Below are 26,071 nucleotides of genomic sequence, written 5' to 3' on the forward strand. Positions count from 1 at the left end.
AATTGTATCAATAAATATATTTTGGTCACTTAGTTTTTATTCATGATTAGCAGTTAGCAGAAGTCGTGGATTAGCGTGTCCACAGTCAGAGAGGAAAGATGAAGACGGACAACATGAACGAGTTGAAATGTCGACCTCTGTAGGCGAGTTGGCGAACATCTGAAAGATGCCTCATACGGGGGGTTGTTGTGAATTGGATACAGTTAAAAGTCACATTTAAAAATTAAAAAAAAGAAACCGTTTAGATTATATATTAACAACAACAAAAAAGGAAACTAAAAAGGCAACTCTAATAGATATCAAGGTGGAAATAAATGGCATTGCCTATGACCTAACATCTGGATAATTTAAAATAGGCGAACAAGAAGTCTGTCGTCAACTCTCAGGAGTCCATCGTCTCTTTGTCTCCCCCTCCATTCCTGCGTGTCTCCCATCCTCGTTCCATACCTCCTCTTGGAATGCACACAAATCGGGCATTTAAGTCCCGATGATGTGTTGAAGTCCTCAGGCTCGGAGTTTAAATGTTAGTTTGTGTTCTGGCGTAAGTATCTGTGTGTATTTATATAGGGATGCAGTTAATGTATAGGTGTGTGTGTGTGTGTCAGAGGGATCAGGAGGCAGCCAGAGCCTTGACCAGGTACAGTTTGTCTCCCTGCTCACTGGTGAAGATGGGGGCCTTTTTGTAGTGTTCCACCAGCTCCTCCATGGAGTTGAACTTGCGCTGTCCGATGCAGTAAAGGCTTTCCTTCAGCTGCACTTTGAAATGCTTGTTCTTACTCTGCGCCTTCAGGGAGATGGAGAAGTCGTTTGGCTGTGGAAAGAAAGAAAATAAATACAAGTTTATATCATCACTGCTCCGTGTTTCATTCCTCTGTGTTCAGTCGAGGCGCCTTTAGACCGAGCGTACGCTTATTGGAGCTTTTGGGAGAATTTGGTTTTTAAATTTCAGACGCTGTCGCCAAAGCGCCAGCTGCCCGGGGTCGTGACCCCCGCCGGTGTAAAGGCGCCTCGCTGCCGTAAACCTCGTGCAACACATCAGGAGCGGCGCGGCGGCTACTGACCGAGGACTCGCTGTCCCGGATGAGGAAGTCCCCCTCCACGCCCCTCTGGTTGAGGGCCACCTCCGCCTGGTGGCGCGTCACCTTCCCGTAGTACCACTCCTTCCCCGCGAAGCGCCCGATGCTCGAGGGCGAGATGTAGTCGCAGTCGGGCGTGGGCGGCCCGGCGGGCCCCGCTGCGGACTTGTGGGCGGCGGAGTCCAGCACGGTGACGTAGTTTTTCGGCACCAAGCCCAGTTGTCCGTCCGCCTTGCGACACTTCCACCACTCCGGGTCGTTCTCGGGCTTCTCCACGACCTCCATCACCTCGCCCTTTTCAAAGTTCAGCTCCTCGTCGTTGCCCGAGCTGAAGGGGTAGAGGGCCTGCACCGTGTGCAGCACGCGGCTCCCGTTGGTGCTGCCGTGCACCGCGGCCGCCAGCTTCTCCGAGAGCGATCCGGCCGGGTCCCCGAGGCCCCCGGTGCCCCCGCCCGCCGTCCCGTCCATGTCCTCCGTCACGTAGTTGGACGGGAACCAGCCAGACCGCCCGCTGTAGCTGCCGCGCCACCAGCCGTCGCTGCACTTCTCCATCACCACGACCCGCGTGCCTTTCACCAGAGACAGCTCGTCCTCGCGCTCCGCCGTGTAGCTGAACTTGACCAGCGCGGGCAGGTTGAGGTCGTACAGCCGCTCGCTGTTATCGGCACCCGTGTCCGTGTCGGCGTTGGAGGCCGTGTCTCGCATGCCCCCCTTTCTGCTCTTCACCTTCCCGATTCCTAGACGGCACAAACACATCAGAAAGGTGCGAGAGTTATAGAGAACACGGCATCAGCGACACTCGGGTGAAGTGGATCCAGTGAAGTAGGAGAGGAGGGGAACTGGGAGGCACACAGATCTTTGGGATTCATTTCACAAAATGTCACAATTTTACTGAAAAGCAAGTCCCTGGAATTCACAGTTTCACACCATTTGCACTGAAGCGGAACAAGTCTCAACAGAAATCCAAAACACACAAACACACCATTACAAGAGACCTCAAAATGTAAAGGAAGGAGTACAAATCTCAGACAAATACCAGGCAGCGATAATAACCATTAAGGGGGGGGGGGGGTAAGTCGGGCTAAAATCATTCCTTTTCCACATGGACAGCGGCCTAGCCCCCCACACTTGCATTCTTGGGGATAGCCGAGGTGCTGGAGAAACAAAGAAAAGCAACGCAGTTGTGGTCGAGTACAGAAATGGAGTTGGGGTGAAAACTTGTTTTTGGCATGGGCCAATAAATCCTGTGGAAACAAAAAAAGAATGTACACTAGTTTATCAAAGTACTGCTACTTAACACTGGGATGAACAACGGACAACTGCACATGGACGCAGTCACGCGTGATGCTCATCACCTTGCTGCCCGGACACCTGCGGCGTTGCAGCTGGACACCAAATTCTGCCCCACGTCTGCAACCGCTCTCAGCTCCGCTCCCTCCCCTCGGTCAACATCCCGTTAGCCGCCAAGCATCTGGCAGTGAGCTGACCATTTGATTCAGGCAAAGAGAGGGGATGAATAAAAAAGGACATATTTCTCGAGACACTGTCCACTGTGGGCTAGCAGAGAGCTTCTCCTTTCGGTTTGCAGTCCAAATGTCAGCCGGTCACTCAGGGCGTGACCGCGGGGACATCTAGCAGACACACAGTCGACCTTCTGGCAACTGCAAACAGCCCAGAGGCTTAACGAGCCGTCTAGCCTGTTCCTCGGTCATGAAGCCCAGAGGCCGAGCTCTGGCAGGCCCGTGGCCATCGTCTTACTGGACAAGAATCTCCACTTGGCGAGCAGCGGACAGAGTGGCGAGATCACGACTTCTTCCAACTTTCCAAGACCCCAGACAGCAGCTCTGAGAACCACGGCTCGATCGGCCCCTATATTACTTAAGGGAACAGAAGCATCCACCTGGTTGCTCGTTCTTTCAAAGCCGGTACGACAGAGATGCCATCGCCACAGACCTACGGCCAAAATGATGATGCCGACAAACCAAAGCTCGATGCCAGACACACAGCGAGCAAACCAAAGGAGTGACTCCTTCTGATTACGTTTGCAAAGCTCTCGCTTGCATAATCAAGTCAGCTGGGTGAAATTATAGAGGGAGGCAGGGCGTAGTCTCCATGATTTTGGGATCATTCAGGATGGTATGTGTGTTTGTTTTCGGAGCGAGCAGCGTGACTAATTTGTCACAACGCACATTGAATCTGCTTCACCGCAGAGACATCGGCACTGAAAAGGTGTCCGTGACTCGAGGAGCGCCGACACACGTCACGGTCGTGCTGAGAGGCCAACGTCAAACTGCTTCCAGGTAGACCCTGTTATTAGTCACACCGCTGGAGATAACTACAGGCTGCAGAGCGGGGGCGAAGAGCGCCGTATGTACGTGGAAGTCTACTCACGCCGCTGTGGAGACTTAAAACTCCGAGAAGAACTTAAAAAAGACAAAAACAAAACGTCTACATATAAACATTCAGAATTTTTTTTATATAGACGAAATGGACGAATTAGAGAATTCCACAAAATGTGGATCATAACATAATTCTTAACATTTACACATAGATAAAGAAAAACACTCCTCTCCAAAGTTTATAATGACCACATGTTGAGGAAGAAGATGTGCGCGCAGGTGCAAGCCCCGGGAAGTGTACTGAGCAGTTGGAAATGACCTCGTTCGCTCCAAACAAAGGTCAGAGGTCAACCCCGCATAAATAAATGAACGCTGAGCTCCAGCTGAGAACGGAGACAACTGAGCTTATATTGTATCTCTCTGGCCAGGTCGAACAGCCCCCGTCGGGGAGGATGTTGACCGCTTCCCTACAGGAACACTTGGCGTGCAGAAAGCAGAACCGGGCCGCTGCATCAACTCGATGCTCACGCCGAGCAGAGCGATGAGAGAGAAGCCGGCATCAGCTCGACGAGACGGAGAGAAGAGGAAGCGCCCATCGGTCCCGCTGCGGTCGGTTAAATGCTGAGAATTCACTCAGGTGGCAGCAAAGAAAACAAAGATGCCGAAGATCTCCTTGACAACGCAGCAGAGGCTGTTTTGACGAGCAGCGCCCGGCTCGTCGGGCAGAACCCTCCATGTGCTTCGGTCCAACCACATCGTCATTGGTTGGACAGTCACAGGTTCTACTTTCTTAAGGAGCAAAGCACATCTTAATCATTCAAATGATTTGTTATTGTAACAAATGACATATTGCAATTATAACACTGTTAATTTAAACTATTTTCAGGGTTGGAGGGACGTTTAAGTGTGTGAGCGAGTTCATGTCTTTCATGAAGGTTTCTTGTTTTGTTTATTTATTTTGGAACAGGGCTTCTGTTTATTGAGCCCAGATCTTCCTCTTACTGTTGGTGGGGGAGAAAGGAAGTGCTGTGGATTTCTCCAGCTTTAGCTGCCCTCATAAGTGCCTGTGTTTCCGTCCTAACGAGTGTTCAACTATAATGCATACAATAAGGCGGTGTGCAGGTCGGTTCTGATGGTTGATCAACATATACTTTTGGCAGTGCGTTGCGGACCGGCTCTTATCCGGAGTCAGGTCAGTGCAGGACTCAACTGAAACCTCTCGAGCAGCCAGACAAGCTGAGCTTTGATTGTGAACATATCAGAATACACATATTTCATATCCGACAAACATCTAACAAATAGCGAAACCATTCTGCATTGATATATAATTGGCCATCCCAACAACTTCGGCAGCTCGCTGCAGTGCAAACGAGTCCGTTGTTATCATTTACACAAGGAAGGAGGAGTTATTTAGTTCGTCGTCAGTCAGTCTAATTGAAAAAAGCGTAAAATGCTAACAACTGTATGGAGGACAAACAGCAGAACTGTCCGACCCTCTTAACGTTTACAGAAATAACTCGCTGAAATGAGTGGAATATTTATAAACTTATATCCACTTGTATACGATTTTTTTCAACTCTGCATGTGGTATCAAACTTCTACTGACGGGGCAGCCTTGAGGTCAAGCACTTTCACAGACACAGCATCCGTTGTTGTGACGGACACGTCGCTGGATGCCATCAGGACTGAAGCCGGGAATCTTTGATGGTGTGACCAGCGGGCCAGCGTACGGTCCCGGACCCCCAGCTTCACCAAAGCACAAACATGTGAGGCGCCAGGCGAGTAGAATCTAATTGAATTAAAGAGTAAATAGGCGCTGCCAATTTTGTAACCAAATGCTGCAACATGTAACGGGTCCTACGCAACAACAAACAAAAAACTAGCAACCCCTGACGCCAGCCCAGCTCCTCCCCAGCTGAGGGTCCTCCTCTCACAGTCCACACTTAACTCCCACCTGTAAGCGAACCTGAATAATGTGTCTATGCAGATGTGGAGCGCTTCTCTGAAACCCGCACACCATGCCGCTTCTGTTACGTAAGAAAGGTCCCCAAGACAGAAGAGGAATCGAGAAGTAAAATACACTGGAAACTTTTTTCTGTTGACGTCAGATGCTTTTTCCTGTGCATTTCCTGAGAAAAGGATGCAGAGGAAGGAAATCATGTCAGAAGGCAGTAACTCACTGCAAGCAATGACAAAGGCCTTAACACGCGCGAGTCAAATCTCTAAAAAAAAAAATTACAACTTCACTTTTTGTTTTCAGATGGAGGAGAAGAAAGTGCTATTGAGATTGTTTGGCTACCAGTGACATAGAGGAACTAGTTTTGTTTTTTAACTCCTCCCTACGCTGGCTGGCTCACCATTGTCTGCCGGGGCCCTTTCGACCCCTCGGCTTCCCTCCATTCCAGCGCTCTTCCTCTGTGGACGACAACACCCCGCGTCAGCCTGTCTGAACATCCCAGTACACGAGCAGAACACGACCACTGGGTTCAACAGCAGCGAAATGCTTTTCTCTCGCTCACGAATAAATGTATTTTTCCTTTAGAGCCAAACGTGTTTTTTTAACTTTCTGGTCATCAGGTCGGTGCGACACTGGCCTGAAGTCCTTCCTCTGTGTGTCCAAGGCAATTTAAACTCTTGACAACAACGTGTCACTCGCTTTCAGCGGACATGCGAGGCAACACAGCCATAGGAGACTTGCACATTAAATGTAATGACACTGTGGGCAGACAGAACGAGTGAGTCAAGCTGACTGAGGGGAACGCACACGCGAGCGAGTTGGCGTGCGCTTCAATGGGACGGCTTCGGGAGCCTTTCAGCACGACAGCTTCAATCAAGCAGCCAACGCGGCTGACAGAGCAGCCCAGGAAACATGCAAAGCCCTTTCAACTCCAGCCGTCTGGGACATCAAAAGCAGGCAGCCGTCAGTCGCTGGGATGGCGGCGCAGTGCTCCATCTCTAAAAAAAAGAAACCTCCCTGATAGCAAAACAAAGTGGTTGTATTTATTCCAGCATTATTCACTTTAATTCTGAAATCACACTAGTTGTGAATCAAGCATGTCTTTTGGTATTTGTGTAACTTCGGACCGCTGTAGCAACACTGCAACACAAACACCAGCATTTCTAACAGTAGAAACACCTTAAAACAGTGACTCAGGAGGTGTTGCTAAACTCAACACAACCTAATACTCACATTTGTAAAACTGAAACAGCCAATGTTTGGCATTTTTCCTTAAAAGAAAATGCTAAACTTATAACTTAATTATCTATTTATTCGCTGATTCCCTTTCTCTCGGTCCACTAGTCTCTTAGTCAACTATTAGTGTGAATGTAGTTTGGTTTTCGACCAACATGTCTCCAGTGCTCTGCAAGTCTTCAACAAGTCCAAACCACGGCTCACTTCCTGTTAAGCCAGTCTTAATGGCAGAATGAACAGGAACACAAAGATGAGAGTACGGCTTCACGGGAGAAAAACATCTTACAGCCTAAGTGACGTTGACAACTCTCCCGCCAGTCTTTTAATTATTATTATTATGTACTTTGCTTTTCAGCGTTTGGGAACAGTGGCCAGCCGTTTGGAGAAAAGAAGCGGGAGTTGCAGAGCAGGGAGCGAGGGACCGAGGCTGCCAGAAAGTCAAACAGACAGACCCCGCACAATGATTCAACGTCCTTCTAACTTCTCACTTCCTCTCTGGGCTGCGCTCCTCCAACGCTCAGAGAGAAATGTGGCTCAAATTAGAGTTTCCGCTCGCTGGGGAGGCTGAGAAACAGGAAAACAGAGGGAGGGGAGAGAGAGGAGACTAACAGCTCTCGGTTTACACAAGCAAAAGGTTTGTGAGCCCATCTCTATGTTCTTCTCAGCCCTTTGCACTCTCTGAATTCTTTACAAGCAGCGGACACACACACACACAAGTCGAGAGATAGACAGAGACAGGAGATACCACTCAGCGGTTACACGGTGAGATTACAGCATGGGTGTGCACCAGGCCCTTTTGAAAAAGTGTGTCAGTGTGGCTGTGAAGTGTCTGCGGCTCACGGAGCTGCCGGGGTAAAGACATTCCTCTGATAACCGAGCGAGGTGCGGGAGATGGGAGCCCGGGTCCCATCAATCAGCAGAGACCCCTCGCTCCTCTCAGTACAATGACGACAGTGTTCTACATGAGCACCCCGCGTCCCTTCGACTGTAGCTCATGACTGGCGGTGGGGTGGACGAGGGAGGGGGGGGGGACCCTCCCAGAATGAGCGAGCTTGCCCTGAGGGTTGTATAAAAGAAAACAGACTTTGGCTACGTCTTGAGATATTCCTAAACAGGGTGGGGAGAGGGTCTTCAAGCATGATAATGTAATCCACCAAGTTGCAGCCCACTCACTAGGACAAACGCTAGAAAGAAATGGGAGGATTACTGTGTGTGTGAGTGTGGTTTTGTGTGTGTGTGTGTGTGTGTGTGTGTGTGTGTGTATAAAAGAAAGAGACAGAGAATGATTGCTGAGGCAATTACAGGCTTGGGCTCAGCAGAAGGCTTCTCAAAAGCATATCCACCCAGTCTTTGCAGCCGCTCGCAGACAGCTGTAAAAAGCTGTTAAGACTCTCTCTACCAGCACAACACGGACGCACAGAAACCTCCATCGCTCGCTCGAAACATGACACATGCTGACCGAAAGCTGGAATCGACTTACAACCAACATATTTCTGTTTAACAGAAAGGGTATGATGAAAGAAAACCGTGACAACCGCTCCTGCAGTCAGAGAGAAAACAAGAACGCCTCAAACTTCAGACAAAAGCTCTCAACACTGCTTCTACAAACGGCAAACAAGGAGCGACAGAAAGACGAAGAAAGTGGAAAAACTCACGAAAGAAATGTTTGAATAGGTTAGCCATGTCCATTTTGGGCTCGCTGTCTCTCCCTCTCCCGGCCCGTGCTCTCTTCCCACTGCAGCTGTAGAGTTATTCCATGTGAACACCCAGAGAGCTGGGTGGACAGCGGAGCAGGGCGGCCCACTCCATGACCATGTGGTCAGTCTGAGCCAATGAGTGAGTGGGATAGAGAGGCCTCCAGTCTAGCTCTGGAAGGCAAAGTACAGAGGCCTCATGGAAAGGGTAAGAAGTAAAGAGGGAGGGGGCTGAAGCTCAGACTCAGAGAAAGAAAGAGATAAAAGAAGAGAGAGATATGGGGAAAGTAAAGGATCTATTCCATCAACATGGAGCAGCAGATTAGTATTTGTAGGAGGGAAGCGATCTGAAAAATACACCCGGTGAGGATCTGCTGCACTACGACTCAGTGAGTCAGTGAGTGCGATGTGTCACATGACAGCAGTTGTTTGTGGAGACACACTCACAACTTTACAACAAACCCAGGAAACATGAGTCCTCAAACACACACACCAAATAACAGCCATCTGCAGACACATCATACCCTCACACATTCTTTCAAACGATGACACTACTCCACACCCAGCAACGGGCTTGTTTAAAAAAAAAAGAAGAACAAAATTATACATTTCCCCCCCTCCTACATAACATATGGGAAGTATAGCCATCAGGCTGTTTCTCTTCGTGTTCTCCCACACACAACCAGCAACAACAACCTTCCAGTTTAAACATCTTAAATCAACTTCTAGCTCATAAAAGAGACAAATGATTGTGACATTTACAAGCTTTCCCGATTGTATCGGTGTTTAACAAGGCTCACATTTCCCTGAACTCATGTTTTACACTAGTCCTTTTTTTATTGTGTTTATGTGAGTGAGACCTGACTGTCTGTGTGCGTGTGCGTGTGCGTGTGTGTGTGTGCGTGTGCAACATGCAGCGGTTCACCTGGGGTTATTTGATCAATGGATGTAGTGACAGGTGGGAAGTTGTTAGGAAGCCCGTGGCCGTGGTGCGACCCAACAACACAATACATCAAGAGAAAAGTAAACTCCTGGGGCCAAACAGAATGGGCAGCCGAAATGTGAAGCAGTTAAACAATTTACATGATTGAGTCAAGCAATAAGTCATCGGAAATGTCTTGTAAATTAAAGTTAGTGTTATCAGGACTTAAAATAAAAAAATAACTACATTTAAAATATATATAAAATATAAATAATATGTATATAGAAATGAATGTATATACATATATAAAAATATATATATAAATAATATATATATATAAATATATATATTTGTAAAAGCTGTATTTATAAAAGAAAATGTTCTTTTAAAAGGTTTTCTGCACTCACTACTTGCCCGGATGTCACCAGTCTCCTCTCAGCACAAACATTGCACAGACTTTAAATAAATAAATACACACACTGTGCAGCTAACAGGAAGACACAGTTCACATGTCCAACAGATAAGTGTTTTGCAAACACTGGAGAGTGTGATACAGTGACAAATTGATGACACACTTCTGGTTAGAAGTCCCCACAACACCCACATTCTTTCAATCCCTCTGTGCAAGTAGAAGCCACTTTGGGGCCAGGGTTTCCTCGCAGGGAGTCAACCCACGCAGAAGTAAGTCATAACAGCCAAATTAATTAGCAAAAGAGAAAAAGATAACTATCAGTTTCACAAGTGTTGTTTGATGTCATGCGCTTAAGTCAGTCAACAGCTAAAAAATAATGTAATAAACTGCAATACACGTAGTAAGTAAAAGAACTGCATTATATCACACAACACATGGCATTTTTCTAAATACTCAATTTAATATAAATATCCTGCACGCCTATTTAACCCTTGTGTTGCCTTAGGGTCATTTTGGCCCGAATCAATATTACACCCTCCTGTTACCTTTATATTTACTAACATATTTTACCCTTTGGGTTCAATTTGACGCCAGCAATTAAAACCTCCAGAAAATTATTAGAATTAATATTGTTTTCCAAGTTTAAGTGTGAGGCACTTTATGTTTGTTTGTTGACTACAGAAAGAACACCGACATTAAACATTGAATGGTGTCAAATTAATCCAAAGGCGGGGGGAGGGTGTAATATTGATTCGGGTCAAAATGACCCTAAGGCAACACAAGGGTTAAGAGTGCCTTAAAGTTCCTGTAGCAAAGGCTGTTGTTTAACCTTAACTCCAATTAGATCTGGCCAAAACTAACATGGCCTAACTACACCAAAAACAAAAACACATGGTTACCCCATCATGCTCTTAATTGAGACAATGGCGTCTTGCAGAGTCGAACTGGTGGAGATTAAAGTGTGAAAATCATAAAACTAAATACAAGACCTTCAACATGTTATGAAACGCATAAGAGAAAAGAAGCAATACACTATATGTAGGCAAAATTAATATCAGGTTATCTGGATGCCAGTGGTCAGTGTGTGCGTCCCAAATTATCAGAAATGCCTGTCATCAAGAATTAAGCTCAGACAAATGGCAACCGTGGCTTACATACAGTCACATTTGGCGTGCTCCTGGCAGTACAAGGCCCTTGGCAAATGGCAGTGCCCAGAAATATTACTGCTGTGTTGACGGAGCAGACGACACCTGTGTCGTATCAAGTCTGATAAAAGGACATGAGATATTTGGAAAAGTCAGTCAACACAAACTAAAACATTTTCTTTTTTGTGCCATTTCTTATTCAACCTAAAACACATGAAATCAAAGTAATGTAAAACAGCCTTACCTAAGCAAACGCTTCAAGATGAAGACGGAACAACGCCCCATTACATAAGACACGACACCCTAGACACCCAAACCAGATACTAAAGCTTCAGTCTGAGTCGGCTGTGAGAAGAAAGAAGCTCTCAGCATGTCAACCAATCAGAGATCAACCGACGACCACCTTCCTGTGGAGGCCGTGACTGTCGACAGCAGAGAACATTAGATACCACAACAATGTGGTCACTGGCCTCGATAGCAGATGCTCTCCGATTCTACTCCATTTAGATAGATCAACAATCCACAGTTGTGTATAAAGCACAAAGCAAGCCAGTCTCTATCAAAAAGATCTTATGAGTGACGATGTATCTGCATGTTTAGAGTGCAAATACAGGTTAACTGGATTGTGTACGCACCTAAAACTAAAATAACCGGACTCGAGTGCTCAAACTATAGCAAGTTGAAGTAAACACTTGCAAAGTGAATAGAGCAGAAGTGTTTGGTTTTACCGAGTGTGTCTTTGAGATTCTTGACAATAGAAGCTTTCCTGGCACTGTTTTTCCTCTCCACATAGTTGGACGGCACAAAGCCTGTTTTGTTGGTGGCATTTCGAACCCTCCACCAGGATTTGGAGTCGTCGAGGAGCCAGAGGCGCTCGTTTTTCTTTATGTCCAGCTCCTGGTCCTGCTGGGCCATGTAGTCGAACTTGGCGATGACAATCACCTCTTCCGCCATCTTGCACTCAGTACACTGGGAGGGAGGAGAACAGGAGGTCAGGGTTTTTAAAATGAATTGTCTACATTACAAAAAACAAAAACATTATATTCTACATTGTAATCTGGGCCAGTGTTGACTTATGTGAAGCAGTAGGAGCAGCGATAGAGTTAGCCTCAGTTTCTACCACCAGTATAAATGTGGGCACCGCTTCTGTTGTTGTAAAACAAGACCGGGTTTCCTTCAGGAAATTGGTCCGCGTAGGTGGTGGACAACGCCAACAAGGGTTTTCTTGTTCCGTTTCAGAAATGACACGTCAACATGCATTTAATGACATGAACATCACTACAAAACGAACTGCACAAAGACATATGCATCTTCATAAAATCTCCGTGTGATTTAACACATCTCACCCATCGGTGTGCCGTTTGCTCCAGAGACAATGATTAGGTAAGAGGAACACCAAAAGTACATTTAGAAACGGTGTCTGAATATAGATCGTTGTACCTGTACTGCATCAAAGCTTGCAACTTCAAAGGCTCTGATACTTCTCTGTAGACCTAGGAACAGAAGAGACAATGCAAGAGAATTACAAACCAACTCGTTCACTCGGTAAGTGGTCATGATGTTCGCATGTCTCCTGCAGCGAGCCCTGAAGAAAACTACCATTTCCACAGTTTAGTCTCTTCGGACGTAATTTCCCCGCTAACAATTGTACTGTTGAAATAACACAAGTCAATGACTATTCTTTTTAGTCTTCAACACTGACCGCTGCCAGAGAGGATAGTGCCAATTTCTCAATATCCACCAGCCACATTCTTCATAAATGTACAGAGGGGACGATTATTTCCTGCCAGAGTGGTCCGACGATTGTCTACTGTGCGAGAAATCTGTGAGCCAGAAGAATGGCAAAGATGACTGTAGTAGGGAAGTAGAGAAGAGGGGCCCTGTGCGTCAGCAGTGCGGCTACGTCAGGGAGGGGAGCTCTCGCCGAGCACCAACGATGTGGGATAAGGCCAATACAAATGCTGCGATGATGTGGACCGCTTCACAAGCAGGGCTCTATTGTTTGCAGCGTTGCTTATCACAAGAACTTTCGAGATCCTCAGGCATTTTTTAATTATGATTTGGGAGTGCAGATACAATCACAACTTGTTTGTGCTCAACAATAACCACATTCACAACAACCGGTCGTGTGACCCATGTAGCCAGCAGCACATCTACGCTTGGGTTAAGACTGCAGCACTTGAGAGGGGGGAGGGGGGGGGGGCTGCTTAGTGCTGAGCTGCCCTGATGTCATGGGAGTGGAAGGAGTTTCACCTTCTACCTCCTCCCCCCACCCACCCCCACCCGGACTGGCTTCAGGGACCAGACACTGACCTCATTGATTGAGAGCTCTTGGTTTTGGTTGTGTTTGAAGCAGCATGTATAGGTTTCAGCTCCAGCTGGCCTTGAGATGCCCAGAACCTGATCGCAGGCAAACAGAAGGCGCCAAGCTAAACTTCCAGCAAGATTATCCCAGGGGAGTCAAATCAACAGCAAATCAGTCCAGGCTGAGAAGAGTGTTCCTTAAACTGTTCTGAAGAAGATGTTGAGATGGTTCATTCAGAAATGACAAGAAGACCATGACAAGTGTCAAACGCTAAAATGCAATATATAAGACCAACATGTTTAAGGGGGAAACCTGTGGTCTGGGCTACCCCCTTCCCCACCCAATGTTGGGTGTTTTTGACATTGTTTACCAAAACATATTAGAGTGTATAGTGTGGTTTTTCGGGGGCACGTCATTGCCTGCTTCTTTTCCACGTCTAATGTAATTAATGAACATTGGGAGACACGTTGACACAAAACCAAAATAGCCGATTTACTTTCCTCGAGTGCTGACTCCTTCAAGACAAAAGGCAACAATCCCTCCACTCCCTGGACTGGATAGCCGTCTGCCAAAGAGGCTCCTTCTCCATTTACAACATCCCTCCCTGACTAGCTTTCATTTTCAACTCTCTCTCTCTCCGTCAGTGGATGAATGAATCATCAACGTACGACTAACTCTTTCCCACCTATCTTCCATTTTCACTTTTTAAACTGCAACCCAGTCTGACTTCTTTTTTTTAACTACCGTCCACCCCTACATTTAGGGTGGCTGCGCGCTGAGAGCACATCGACACCGCAGTGACTTACGATACTGCAGATGTGAGGGAGGATCAAAAAGTTGGGTGACAGATGCTCTGAGCTAATCACGCAGCTGCAGACTGAGCCACGGCTGCTCTCTATTCCAAAGCACGAAACACGAGGTCAGATAGGTCAAACTTCTCAAATGGTGACATGCACACAGTGGAGCTCCCTTTACCCTGGTGCCGAGCAGAGTTAACAGGTAGCCCATCCATCACCCACCCCACAGTGCACATTCAATTAAAAAAAGAGCCACGTTCAGCTTATCTGGCCAAAATCTAATAACTTGTTTGCTTCCATTTGTTTTTTACTTTCTTTCTCATGCATAATCAATCCTTCTCTTGAAATCAAACAATTTCATCTGTTTACCATTTAAGCAAACATCACAACATTTTATTTTTAGCAGCATTTTGTGATCCTGAAAACAGACCACGGTGGGAGCCAGACAAGTATGGGGCGATCTTCCTATCGTAAGTCAGTTTGCCGATTCAGGATTCAAGAATGGTTTGACATCCCATTGAGACACATTAGCTCTTCTTCCTGGTAGTTTCAAATAAAAAAAACATGTAAACTGTTGAAAACCATACGGTACATAAACTCAATACAGTATGTAGTGAATATTACATTCCATGTCATTTAGCAGACGCTTTTATCCAAAGCGACTTACAATAAGTGCATTTCAACCTGAAGTGCTAATCTGTGTTTTAATCCAGATATAGTCGGAAAAGATGTGTTTTTAGTTTCCGGCGGAAGCTGTAGAGAATTCCTACTGTCCTGATGTCAGTGGGGAGCTTGTTCCCCCCCCCCCCCCCCGAGGAGCCAGGACAGCAAACAGTCTGGATTTCGAGTGATTAGCTCGAAGTGCAATAACTGTGTAGATAGATGCAAGCGAGACAACTCTGAAAATAACTTGGGTACCAGACATAAAGCAAAAACAGGATCTGTATTCACAAGCCATGTGGCCGTCAACAAGGGCAACCGGACCACATGGAATGGGAGACAGGTGGTCCAACCCGGTGGCCAGGGGGAACTTCTGGGCTTTCCCAGCTAACTGTGGCTGCAGCTTCTACTTTGCCTCGCTTTGCAATATGCAAACAGAAAAAGTACCAAAAGAATGCCCCCACTCCCCAGCTCGATATTTGTTTTTTGACTGGACAATAAATGCCGGCAATTTAAGGTGGTACTTCCTGTAGCTACTTCAGAATAAGAGCTTCCCAGAGGTTCAGCAGCAGAAGGCAGCCATCTGCATACTGACTGCAGTTATATGAAATAGATAAATCAATCAGCAAAGCCTCACATTTGGAAAGTTGGAACAAAAATATGTTTGGCATTTTTGCTTTAAACAATGACAATTTATATTCATTGGTGGTGATAACGTTTCTGTTATTTGAGTACATATAATTTCAGTCCTTTTTGATTGTTTACCAACAAAACAGCTCCATGCTACAAAAGAAAAACTGTAATTTACTGTCAATTGCAGATTGAACTCTATGTACATGGTTATTACACGACAGAAGACGTTAACAAACGTCGTCTGTCGTGTAATAACCAACATAGCACTGTTAATATGGCTGGACTGAATGTCCTTCTTACATTAGAATCTTCTATTAAATTTAAGAATTGAAGCTTTGACTTTCTGTTGACATTATTTTATGAAAAAAAATCTCTATTTAATTCTCAAGTCATTAATTGGATTACATTTATTTTTGTATTCAATCAATTTTCTTTAATGAATAAAAGCGCTGCATAGAATTTGAATGTCAACATTTAGAATGAAGCTGATGTTTACAACTATTTTCCCAAATAGCTAACAGTTCACTACCAAATACCAAGCGGATAGAGTGGGCCCAGCTTATCTGCGGCCTTAGCAGCCGCTGTGAGCCAGCGACGGCAACACCAGGTTTACTATCAGTCGTCCACTCATGTTCTCAAGAGTGCCAACACTGGTCACAACTGTTTCCCATCAGCAAAAGGACCCTTGCCCAAATCTGGCTCCGTTATCTTTATTAGTGAAAAAAAGGGTAGAAAATACCGTCTTGCTTGTCAATAAAGAAGCTTAATTACACTGCGTGGGACAAACCGCATCTGCACATCAGTGGTGTCATCAAGATGCAGTTTGCAACCTCACGATGAAACTCTGACATGAGTTGACCACATCCTGCAGCCTCCAGCTGCCGCCACAACAACCCATCAGGGCTCTGGAGGAAAAGTGTAGATCTCGTCAAAGAGCACACCTAGTGGCCTGCGTGGTAATAAACGGTTTTAAGCTACAACACCAGAGATATTATATAGGGGCGGCTGTAGCTCAGTGGGGTAAGAGGGCCGTCCTGCAACCCCAAGGTTGTCGGTTCGATCCCCGCTCTCCCCATTAGTTGCAAGTCGAAGTGTCCTTGAGCAAGGCACTGAACCCCCAGTTGCTTCCCGGGCGCTTCACAGCAGCCCACTACTCCTTAATAACTAAGGATGGGTTAAATGCAGAGAACTAATTTCCCCTTGGGGATTAATAAAGTATATCTTATCTTATCTTATCATATGCACGAGAAGGAAAGAACCGGGATGGTATTAGTGATCCGCGAGAATTCCAGTGAATGGTTCCGACTTTAACCAGAAGTTCTTTGTCAAAAATTAGGTCACAACCACTGGATTCCTCATAATAAACACGCCTGAGAGAGGGATTACGGTTCCCTGTGGTCGCAAATAGTACCATTACTCGACAGGATTGCTGAGGCACTGAGACGGCAGCGGCATGAGCTCACAGAGGCAGACAGAGTAACCGAATCCCTGTGACGGCCTGCTGAAATCACAGCCTCTGCTGCCTTCTGGAATGTGCCCTGTATGCTCGCCGCTCACTCCGCCCCTCTGGCACGCCGGCACTTCCGCCAACTTACACCAGAACGCACATTGTGGCCACGCGACCGGGCCGGCTTGACAATCGGACGGCGACGGAGTGACGAACATGCGCCGGGTTCTCGTTCACATCGACCCACGGCAACGAAAGCCCGTGAGACCGCGACTCGTCCCGGCGGTCCTAGATTCACTCAAAACAAAACAGAGGCATAGCAGCAAAGGGTCATGGGAGACTTGGCAGGCCAGCTGTGAGACAGGAAGTGGAGACACAAGGGTGACCGGATGCTGGGAAAGTGATGCAATCGGACAGAGTGCAGATTTGACCTCCGAGTTTAGATAACTTATCTTTGCCTTGCATTGATGCGTGTAATGCATCTCAATTAAGAGAGTTAGGAGTTAAACTTGAACACTGGAGTTGCTGGAAGAAAATACGATGCTCCCCAATAAAACTGTATTAGTCTAATATCATATTAAAACTGAAATATGTACAGCTGGGTCTCTCGTGTTTTGGGCTGAGCCTATAGGCTCAAGACTGTGTGAAAGCATTTGGTTATCCGCCGCTCAGCAGTTGGGAATGGCCCAAAATAGACTGGTTCATGTCCTTTGAGAATTGCCAGAGATTTACTGTTATATCAACAAGAAACACCAACAGTTTCAAGCTTTCTTTTCGGCCATTTTCACAACAAAAGGCTCAAAACTAATCTGGAAGAAGGACAAACAGATGCCTCCAATTGAAATATGTCATATTGCAATTCAGCCACAAAATGCTCCGGCAACTTTGACAGTTGCGGGAAGAGGAATCTCATCCAAACAATATACCGTAGTCCCTGGTTTATTTCTCTAAAGCTGCAAGCACTGAACTTTAAACACAGACTATTCTATGATATGGTATCAGTCTTTTATCAAAGACCCATATTCTGATAGATTGGGCACCCAATCATGACAGAGATATTCGTTGGTAAATCTGAAGATCATTTTAATAGATAAGGAAACGACACAAGCAAAGCTGGAAAGTGTTTTCACTTCCCAGTGAATTACGACTGCATAACGTCCCCTCACAGGGCTCCATGCTGGATGCTGCTCTCTAGCCACAGAGACGGTGTTGGTCAACTGACTTGCTATTCGTGGCTTTTTGGCTCCTGCATTTTGGAGTGGGGAGACCAACTCGACATTAAAAGGGATGACAAGGTCAAAAAACTAAGACACAGATCTTCACAGCTAAGTAACTCGGTGATCCGTATCGACCCGTAAAAGCCTGATCGACACAACAACAAAATACAAACCAAAGTGCTCGCAGGAAACATGTTTTAGAAGAGGCTACGTTTAGAAATAAAGTCACTGGATTACTTTTTGATAAATAAGTCAAATTGAAGCAGGCTCACACAAGATCTAATTATTACCTTCCAGTATTTACCCTAAATTAGTTTAATGTAGTCTCCATCTGGGCTTAGCAGCAGCATGCCATCAAGGAAAAACTAATGTCCTCTCCATTAGTAAATAGACACGAGGATCCATTTCCTCAGACCCCACCTACGTCAGCAGAGCCGATAGATCCGCATCTACGCCCTGTCGGTTGTTGTTCTGGGTGGCCCGTTTGCTTATAGCTACGAGGTCCAATGATGGCCACATCCAAGCAAACTGGGATCAAGGCAAGAGCAAAATAAACCTCCAGGTTACATCACCAACTCTGAGAGCTCCTGGGGGTTTCCCCAATGACTAATCCAAGGTTTACACAGCAGAAGGATTCCTAACATAAAGTACGGGAGGACAATCAATCTGTTGTGGTTTAATTATGTGCGCTGTCAGGCGATCTGGCCGTGCAATGTACCTGCTGCACCTGCAGCCTTCTGGAAAAAGGGATTGTTGCAGTCAAAAAAGCAGCATTTGTAAACCGCAAGATAATAATACCCAGCCTGAGTCGGAGAAATGAAATGGATACACTGGCTTCCTCTTAGTCTTCGAACATTCTGGCAAATATGGGCCCGAGGGTGCTGTCACAAAGCACAAAACAAGCCACTTGTGACAAAAGTCTGGCAGGGCCACGGGTTAGAACTCGTGAGCATGGCGTTCCATATTGCACGGCGATGCCACAAAAAATCTGGGGTCAGCAAAAATTCACAAGAAGTTTGATGGGCGAGACAAACAACATTTTCCACAAACATCCTCAGCTCCGTGCTGCCTGACTGAGAAACAGCAATATGACCAAAGTAGTCTTTCACGGAACACCATTTTATAACACGTCAACTTATCACTGTATTTTATCACATTGTATTGTTTTATTTTCTTATTTTGAACGTCCCCACAAAAACAAAACTGCTGTACAAGTAGCAACACATAAGACTTAAAACTGTCAAACTAAAACTAAGCAGAAACTTTGAGGTTCCCAAGAACAATAGTTTCAAATATGTTAACGTCCAAATAAGTGGTGGCGAGCCTGACCAGCCTGACTTCAGCCAGCACAGTAAAAAAAAAATTACAAAATTACAAAAATGTTTAAAAAAAATATATATATACTTTAGAGTAAACCAAAAGAATAAAAAAAGCTTTCTGCAGGATTTCTTGATCTTTTATTTCATAAAGCTGACGAAACACATCTCGGCTTGTTTGGGAGACCTCCTCCAAATTGTGCAACAGATCATAAAACTCAAGGTTTGGATTAGAGTTATTCAAGTTTCTCACCAACACTTCATTCTACTAGATTCCATGCGAACACATCATGATAACGTTAGAATGTATCTTTACAATTACCAGAGCCTGAATGCATCATCATTTAATTGAACATAACTAGAGATGCACCGATCAGGTTTTTTGGTGCCGATCACCGATCACTGAAATCAGTCCCTGCCGATCCGATAATACCGATCACGGTGTTGATTGAAGCATTCTATTTATTGTGTAGCATTATTGCCTAGGACTATGAGGAAATACATACATAAAGCACCTCAAACATTAAAGAAATTACAGATTTCTTTAAACATTTAGGACTTTTACTTTGAAAAATGTCCTAATTGATACATTAAAATGGTTTGATTGCTATTGTAGGGGATTTCAGATATGTATGGAACACATCTGCATCATTCATTTCCTGGAACTCTTGGAGAAATCTATATACAGGACTTTTTTTAACATAGAAAAGTCTGACTTATTTTTATAAACTCTTCCTTGGTACAGTAAAAATGTTTTAATGTTAGCATAATTTAAGCTAAATCTCAGAAACGATCTATAAAGATACAAAATCAGTTAATTGTTTACTTTTATATGTTAGTTTATGATTTGTCGACATCTTATTTTGATAAACGGATGTTGTTTCACGTGGTTCTTTCCGCTAACTTTGCAAAACCGGATGTTGTCACTTAAATCCTTCCGCTAACTTTATCAAAATCCTCGCGCGCTCCCGATCGAATGCGTTTACCGTGAGCATCAGTCTATAGGGGCAGACATGTGAGAGTCGGCTGAGTTGACCCAGAGATTCAACTCGGGGGACGGGGACGCCGCTCGGTGGTGAGGATCCCCTCTGACCTCTCACTCTGCGGTCCTCGCCGGGCGCATCGTCTCCGTTGCGGTGCGCGGCGATTGAAACGTCTCTGATAGTTTTTCTCGCAGATGTTACGTCATCTGATCGGCCGTTTTGAGAACGCCGATCAAAACCGATAATGGGAATATCGGCCGATATGGATCGGCGCCGATCAGATCGGTGCATCCCTAAACATAACGTGTGTTTGTTGGCCGTTAGCGGTGCTGCCGTCATTTTACCAAAGTGTTACAACAGCAATAGGAATTGTTCTTCGCATGCGTCCACCGATGTTGATGACAAGACCATAGATTTAAATTCCGTAGAGGATAATGGTGAAGTGAAGTGTACCTGTAGGCATCGCTAATGTTGTTTCAACAAATTCACATGACATATCTAGGAGGTGGGCCACAGTACAGATGCAGATGTGCCTCAAAACTGTACCCTCTTCGAAAAAGAAATGTACACTTCAAACGAAACAGTTGGACAATGTATTTTTTATCATGGATTCACAACTAATTATGTCATCACAATGAGAGCTGCAGTTGCTGTACAGAATTGTTCACACTGCCAAACCCACAGAAAAGCACCTATAGCCAGAATGAACTAATGGAGAAAAACACCACAAAACTGCTTTCCTCCTAAATGAGGAAGTCAAATCACTTACTCCATATGAGAAATGACAGCAGATATTTTAACCACGCATAACGACCGTAACGTTTTGCAGAAGTAAGGAGGAATGTCATCACACCAAAAACTGTGCAGTGTTTGATAACTTTGCTCGAGTCTGCTTTATTAGCCAAGTAGAGATTTTTCTTATGTTCTCGGATCTGCTAGATTTAAAAAAAAATGCACTTGTCATTCTTCACCTTATTAAAGACAAAGTTCCTTTCTCAGTATGTGACATTGGTTAACACATTAAAGCAACACTATGTAACAATTGTACCTTAAAATAACAGCTTGAAAAAAATTGTGCCGCTACAATGACTTAATATGACGATTTGCGTCTCCGCTATTGCCATCGGGGGTCTGTGGGGAAATAACTCGGCTATGTAGGATTCTGGAGCCGCCCGATCCGGGGCGGATGTACTTCGACCTGCTTTCTGGCAGTGATTACGCAATGTCATATAGTGCCACTCCACGCTCGCAGCTACAGTATAAGGGAGCTTTTTATGTAGCTTTTTGGTGTTGTCAACAATATTGTATTCGATCACACGTACTCCACATTCAAACATTTAGAAAACAACGTATATAGGCTGAAAACGCGATCGGTATTTCATCTAAACTAAATGTTGTCATTCTTTTGGTTATGTTGTAACAATTCGCCCTTAGCAACTCAATCAAGGGGAAAAGGTACAATACGCTAAAAAAAAAAAAAGGGAATGGGCGGATCTGCGAATTCTGGTGTTAACTCTCTCTGCTCAAATGGTCGTAAAAGAAACACAGTCGATATGCGGAAACCCAAATGTTATTATATTAAATCAAATTCAATGCATCTGCAAGCCCCCAAAATGAACACATACACTAAAAAATCAAACCCACTCAAAACGAAGTATAATCCCCGGATCCCGACAGTCCCAAAGTCTTTGCAGTCCCCCAAAACAAAAGTAAATGACTGCACGCGCACCCCCTCCCCCCAAAAGCCGGCAAACAGCTGACCGACCAGGCGGAAACGTGGCGGCGCCGCGTTCAATCCCCGCGCTACTTCACCCTAGTCCGGTAGGTGCTGGGCCAGTTCACAGTGTTCCTGCGCAGTCTTCTATTAGTGATCCCGCCCGTTGGTATGAATCCAAAATAGAAACAGTCGCCGGATTGCTGCCGTTCTGAGTCCGCCGCCTGTCAGCGCGCTCCAAACAAAAAAAAACTCGCGTCACCTCCCCCTCGTCACCTTTTATAACCCGTGACACGTACAAATAATAACAATAATAATAATAATTATAATACAGGACAACACATGATCCCAACTCAATACAAGTGTATGCGAGGCTGCATCTATCGTAACTGGGTATTTACGACACTGAAGTAAACGTTAAATACCTCAAAAACTGAAGGGGGCGCTAAAAGGGAAAAACTACATAGTGGGGCTTTAAGTACTTTTTTTATTGACCAATCAAACATACCTATATGTATGAGCAGTCAGAACGTCTGACAGAAAAAGGAAAAAGAGGAAATGGAAGAGAGCAAATGCAATAACTGAGATTATAACAAAAAGAAGAAACAATCCTGTTACTTCTAAACTTCAATAGAAACCTAAAGCCACTTTATACATTAGATTACTGGGCTTGTCATCTGACATGGGGAATTTTCAACCACATTAGATTTTTGGCTATTACAAAAATGCACAGTTGGTATTTTCCCCGCGGCTGTGAGGACACAGATTTGGCTGCTTGAGGCGACTGGAGCACAGAGCAGGCACTCAGAAAGCAAAGAGGAAGGAGACCTCACTCGCCAAAAGATTATACTGTCATATCAGCAAGAAAGAGCATCGTTAGAGCTCATCAGAGTCAACAGGAGCTATAAATATGACACAGATTAAGTAAAGATTGCCACATCACTGTAGTATGAAATGCATAGCTGAATACGGAAAGCTTTACTTCCTCAATCCTGGAGTAGCCTTCATGACCTGGAATTGGATGGACACAAATGTTCTCTTTGGGTCTCCTAATAGCCATTTTCATATTACTTACAAATTAGCCTCAATTATCAAGAGAATATATAAGCCTTTAAGCAAATTGTGGTGGTCAGCAGATCTCCACCATCTTTCTCCCTAAGAACGCTACCTATCCTCAGACCAGAGCCACGGCAGACCAAATGTCTCTCTCCCCCTCTCACCTCCCTGAAACCTTAATGAGAGACTGTGAAGAGGCCTGTCAGTGTGACAATAATTACAGAAACTATACGATTCAGCAGCTGCAAAGAAACCCTTTGGCGTTTGGAAAGAAACACATGCTACCCCCCTTAAATCATGCACATCTAACTAACCACATATCTCCGAATTAATATCCGAGATGAAATGCTCAAGCCATATTAATCTCCCGATTGTTTCACAGCACTGTTGAACAAGTAATGTAACAGGCCACACAAACATAAGAGCTTGCCAACAACTATACAGCCTTATCGCCCATTGTGCTGCTGAAGCATGACATTTCGTCTGGCTCTGGTTGTGTGAGGTAGCCACAATAATAGGAGATATGCAAAGAGAGCAATTATCTAACATTTTACCCCGAAACAGAAATGGTTTGCACAGTGCTTTTGCTTAGCTATAAATTCTCTCCCTAGGGAGATTAAAGTTAACAGACATTTGTATTCTACTATGCTGTTGTCAGCTCCGGTCTTGGATTGGGAGCTGAATTGATGTGTCCATTGACATAATATGAACTCATTTAGCACTTACAATCATGTTCACTGCTGCCAGCTTCACTTTGGTAAGATCTGCTAGGTTTCCTCTGATTTATACCGTTGTAAACATAATACATTTGAGTGTCGAGCAATTGTTTAGCCAACACAAGATATCTGAAGCCATCAGTCTAGTACACTGGGAGGGACATCCTTTCACTTCAAAAGGCTATATATATATATATATATATAAACGAGAACAATCCCTAATTCAAATGAAATATCCAAAGGCCATATCAGTGGGCAAGGAAGAGGGAATAATAAGTGAATTGTAGGGAATGCCTCCATCGTGACAATGACCAAGCTGGGCGCAATCACTGCACAGCAACTTAAACTCGAGCATTAATTCACGTTATATAAAAAGAATATAAACAATGAGAGTTAGGGACTGCAGTTAATTGGGAGATGCAACGTGAACCGTTTGCTGTGGCCACCGTTGAGGCGTCCTCCCGGTTTACAATCTCAGAAATAAACGCGTTAACGTGGTGCCAGCACGACACGAAGAGTAGCTTCACTCGAGAGGCTTGTGCCGCAGTTGTATCTGTGCTTTTATATGTCGTAACTTAAGCTTGAAAAAAGTGTATCGCGCTATCCAACTTGGCGAGCGTTATCCTGGCGAAGAAAATCTCTACAAAATGCTCGCTACCGGGACAAATATCTCGGTTACAGCACAATCACCCGCCGGCGGCCAGCTGGGCGACCGTCCATTGGCCATGTTGGCAGGGACATGCTGTTGTTTATTCTGGGGTTAACAGTTAACGGTTAGGTTAGCCGTTAGCCGACGTGACTTAAAACGTTACTCGGTGAATCCAAGGATAGCAGGAGCTAGCCTGTAACGGTTAGCTCTCTTGAGAAACGGTGGTGTGGTCTCTTCGCCGTCAGCTCACAATCACACCATGTCTTACCTGCTTGCTGATGACCACCTCTTCTACTCTCCTTTAACAAATATTCAATGTCTGAGAGCGTCACGCAAATGATAACGAGAATCCCTGCGAGCGGCCAGTTATTTTTTTTCCCCACCGTGACCAGCTAGCCTAGCCGATGAGACGATGTGCCCCGTTGGAATAGCATTTCTATATCAAAAGCATGTCATTGCTGGGTAGCAAAGCTAGGCTAGCTAGCTGCAGCCTCACAAGCCCGTTCGGATTCCAGGTTTCCCTCATTGCATCCGATTGGCTGCGGAGAAATGGACTCCGTGGTGATTGGACCACGGCGCTGTCAGTCTCACCGCACTGCAGCTCCTGATGTTTTACATTATCATGAGCATCCGTCCTGATTTTTGCACTGAGAGGCTAAAAAGTCCACCTGATCGTTACTGTAAATGTAACGCGTGTGAAAAAAAGAGATTAAAGTGGCAATCATTCATATTTAATATCTTGTGGATTTGGAATTTATGTTTGAGTGAACACTTTGGAAGTACAAATTTCCCCTTGGGGATTAATAAAGTATATATCTACTCAGAGTTTAGTCGTCTGGAGTCTTGCTGATACATGATATTTAGTTTTTAAGACGTGTATATTTTGTATCTATATAAATGAGAAAAGGCTTTAAAGCTGCATTTTTTTCTGGGAATGTCACTGAACATAGGCTCAAACATTGTGTTACTTCCTTCAGTAATATTCAATTCAATTCCGTTTATTTGTATAGCCTATTTTCACAAATTACAAATTTATCTCAGAGTGCTTTACAATATCTACATAGAAACATCCCTGTCCCAAAACCTCACATCGGATCAGGAAAAAAACTCCCAAACAACCCTTCACGGGGGGAAAAAAAGGGAAGAAACCTTCAGGAGAGCAACAGAGGAGGATCTCTCTCCAGGATGGACAGGCGTAATAGATGTAATGTGTACAGAAGAATCATTATACACAAATTAAACACAGTAACAACACAATCAATGAATATGACAGAGTGTATGAATAGTTAGTAGTAGGCATATTCCACGATCCAGACCTCGATGATCCATCAGGCAGATGGAAGTAGAGAGGATGAGTTGGCGGAGTCTCAGCAGGGCCATAATAGATGGTGACTTAACAGACATTAATTTTTTTTTAATCTTCGAGATTGCCACTTATTTATTTATCTATTAATTTGGCCCAGAATCATCTGTACAAAAGACGAGATGTAGCCTACTTTAGGCTGAGTCTCATCCTGTATGATTTGGTGGAAGTAATAATTTGCAATTTTTGCTAATTTATTTTGAATTGACAACTAGATATATAAAGAGATATGGAATATGCCTACTATGAACTATTCATACACTCTGTCATATTCATTGAATGTATTTTAACTCTAAATCTGTCCTTCTGTACACATGACATCTATTGCACCTGTCCATCCTGGAGAGGGATCCTCCTCTGTTGCTCTCCTGAAGGTGTCTTCCCTTTTTTTTTTCCTGAAGGGTTATTTGGGAGTTTTTCCTGATCCGATGTGA

At 44.8% G+C, this 26,071-nt stretch overlaps 1 protein-coding gene across 2 annotated transcripts; it reads right to left on the minus strand.

Annotated features, from left to right (window-relative positions):
- Positions 1–15: 15 nt before the first annotated feature.
- Positions 16–24,725, minus strand: nck1b (NCK adaptor protein 1b). Of its 2 annotated transcripts, XM_056433455.1 has the most exons (5): positions 24,543–24,725; positions 12,222–12,274; positions 11,510–11,750; positions 1,062–1,813; positions 16–811 (listed from the first exon to the last, which is right to left on the minus strand). In XM_056433455.1, the coding sequence occupies exons 3-5, from the start codon at positions 11,733–11,735 to the stop codon at positions 611–613; spliced, it is 1,179 nt and encodes a 392-aa protein (XP_056289430.1). In that variant the 5' UTR covers positions 11,736–11,750; positions 12,222–12,274; positions 24,543–24,725; the 3' UTR covers positions 16–610. The 2 variants fall into 2 exon arrangements, with proteins under 2 accessions (XP_056289430.1, XP_056289431.1); XM_056433456.1 differs by lacking the exons at positions 11,510–11,750; positions 12,222–12,274; positions 24,543–24,725 and adding an exon at positions 8,264–8,337.
- Positions 24,726–26,071: the final 1,346 nt, after the last annotated feature.

The sequence above is a fragment of the Pseudoliparis swirei genome, chromosome 16 (genome assembly GCF_029220125.1).
Source record: "Pseudoliparis swirei isolate HS2019 ecotype Mariana Trench chromosome 16, NWPU_hadal_v1, whole genome shotgun sequence".
Taxonomy (NCBI): domain Eukaryota; kingdom Metazoa; phylum Chordata; class Actinopteri; order Perciformes; family Liparidae; genus Pseudoliparis; species Pseudoliparis swirei.

Coding starts and splice junctions, on each gene's coding strand:
- nck1b (XM_056433455.1), bottom strand. CDS start 11,735: ATGGCGGAAGAGGTGATTGTCATCGCCAAGTTCGACTACATGGCCCAG. Junction 1,814..11,509: donor GAATCTCAAAGACACACTCG/GTAAAACCAAAC, acceptor TGTGCCGTCTAG/GAATCGGGAAGGTGAAGAGC. Junction 812..1,061: donor TCCGGGACAGCGAGTCCTCG/GTCAGTAGCCGC, acceptor TTCTTTCCACAG/CCAAACGACTTCTCCATCTC.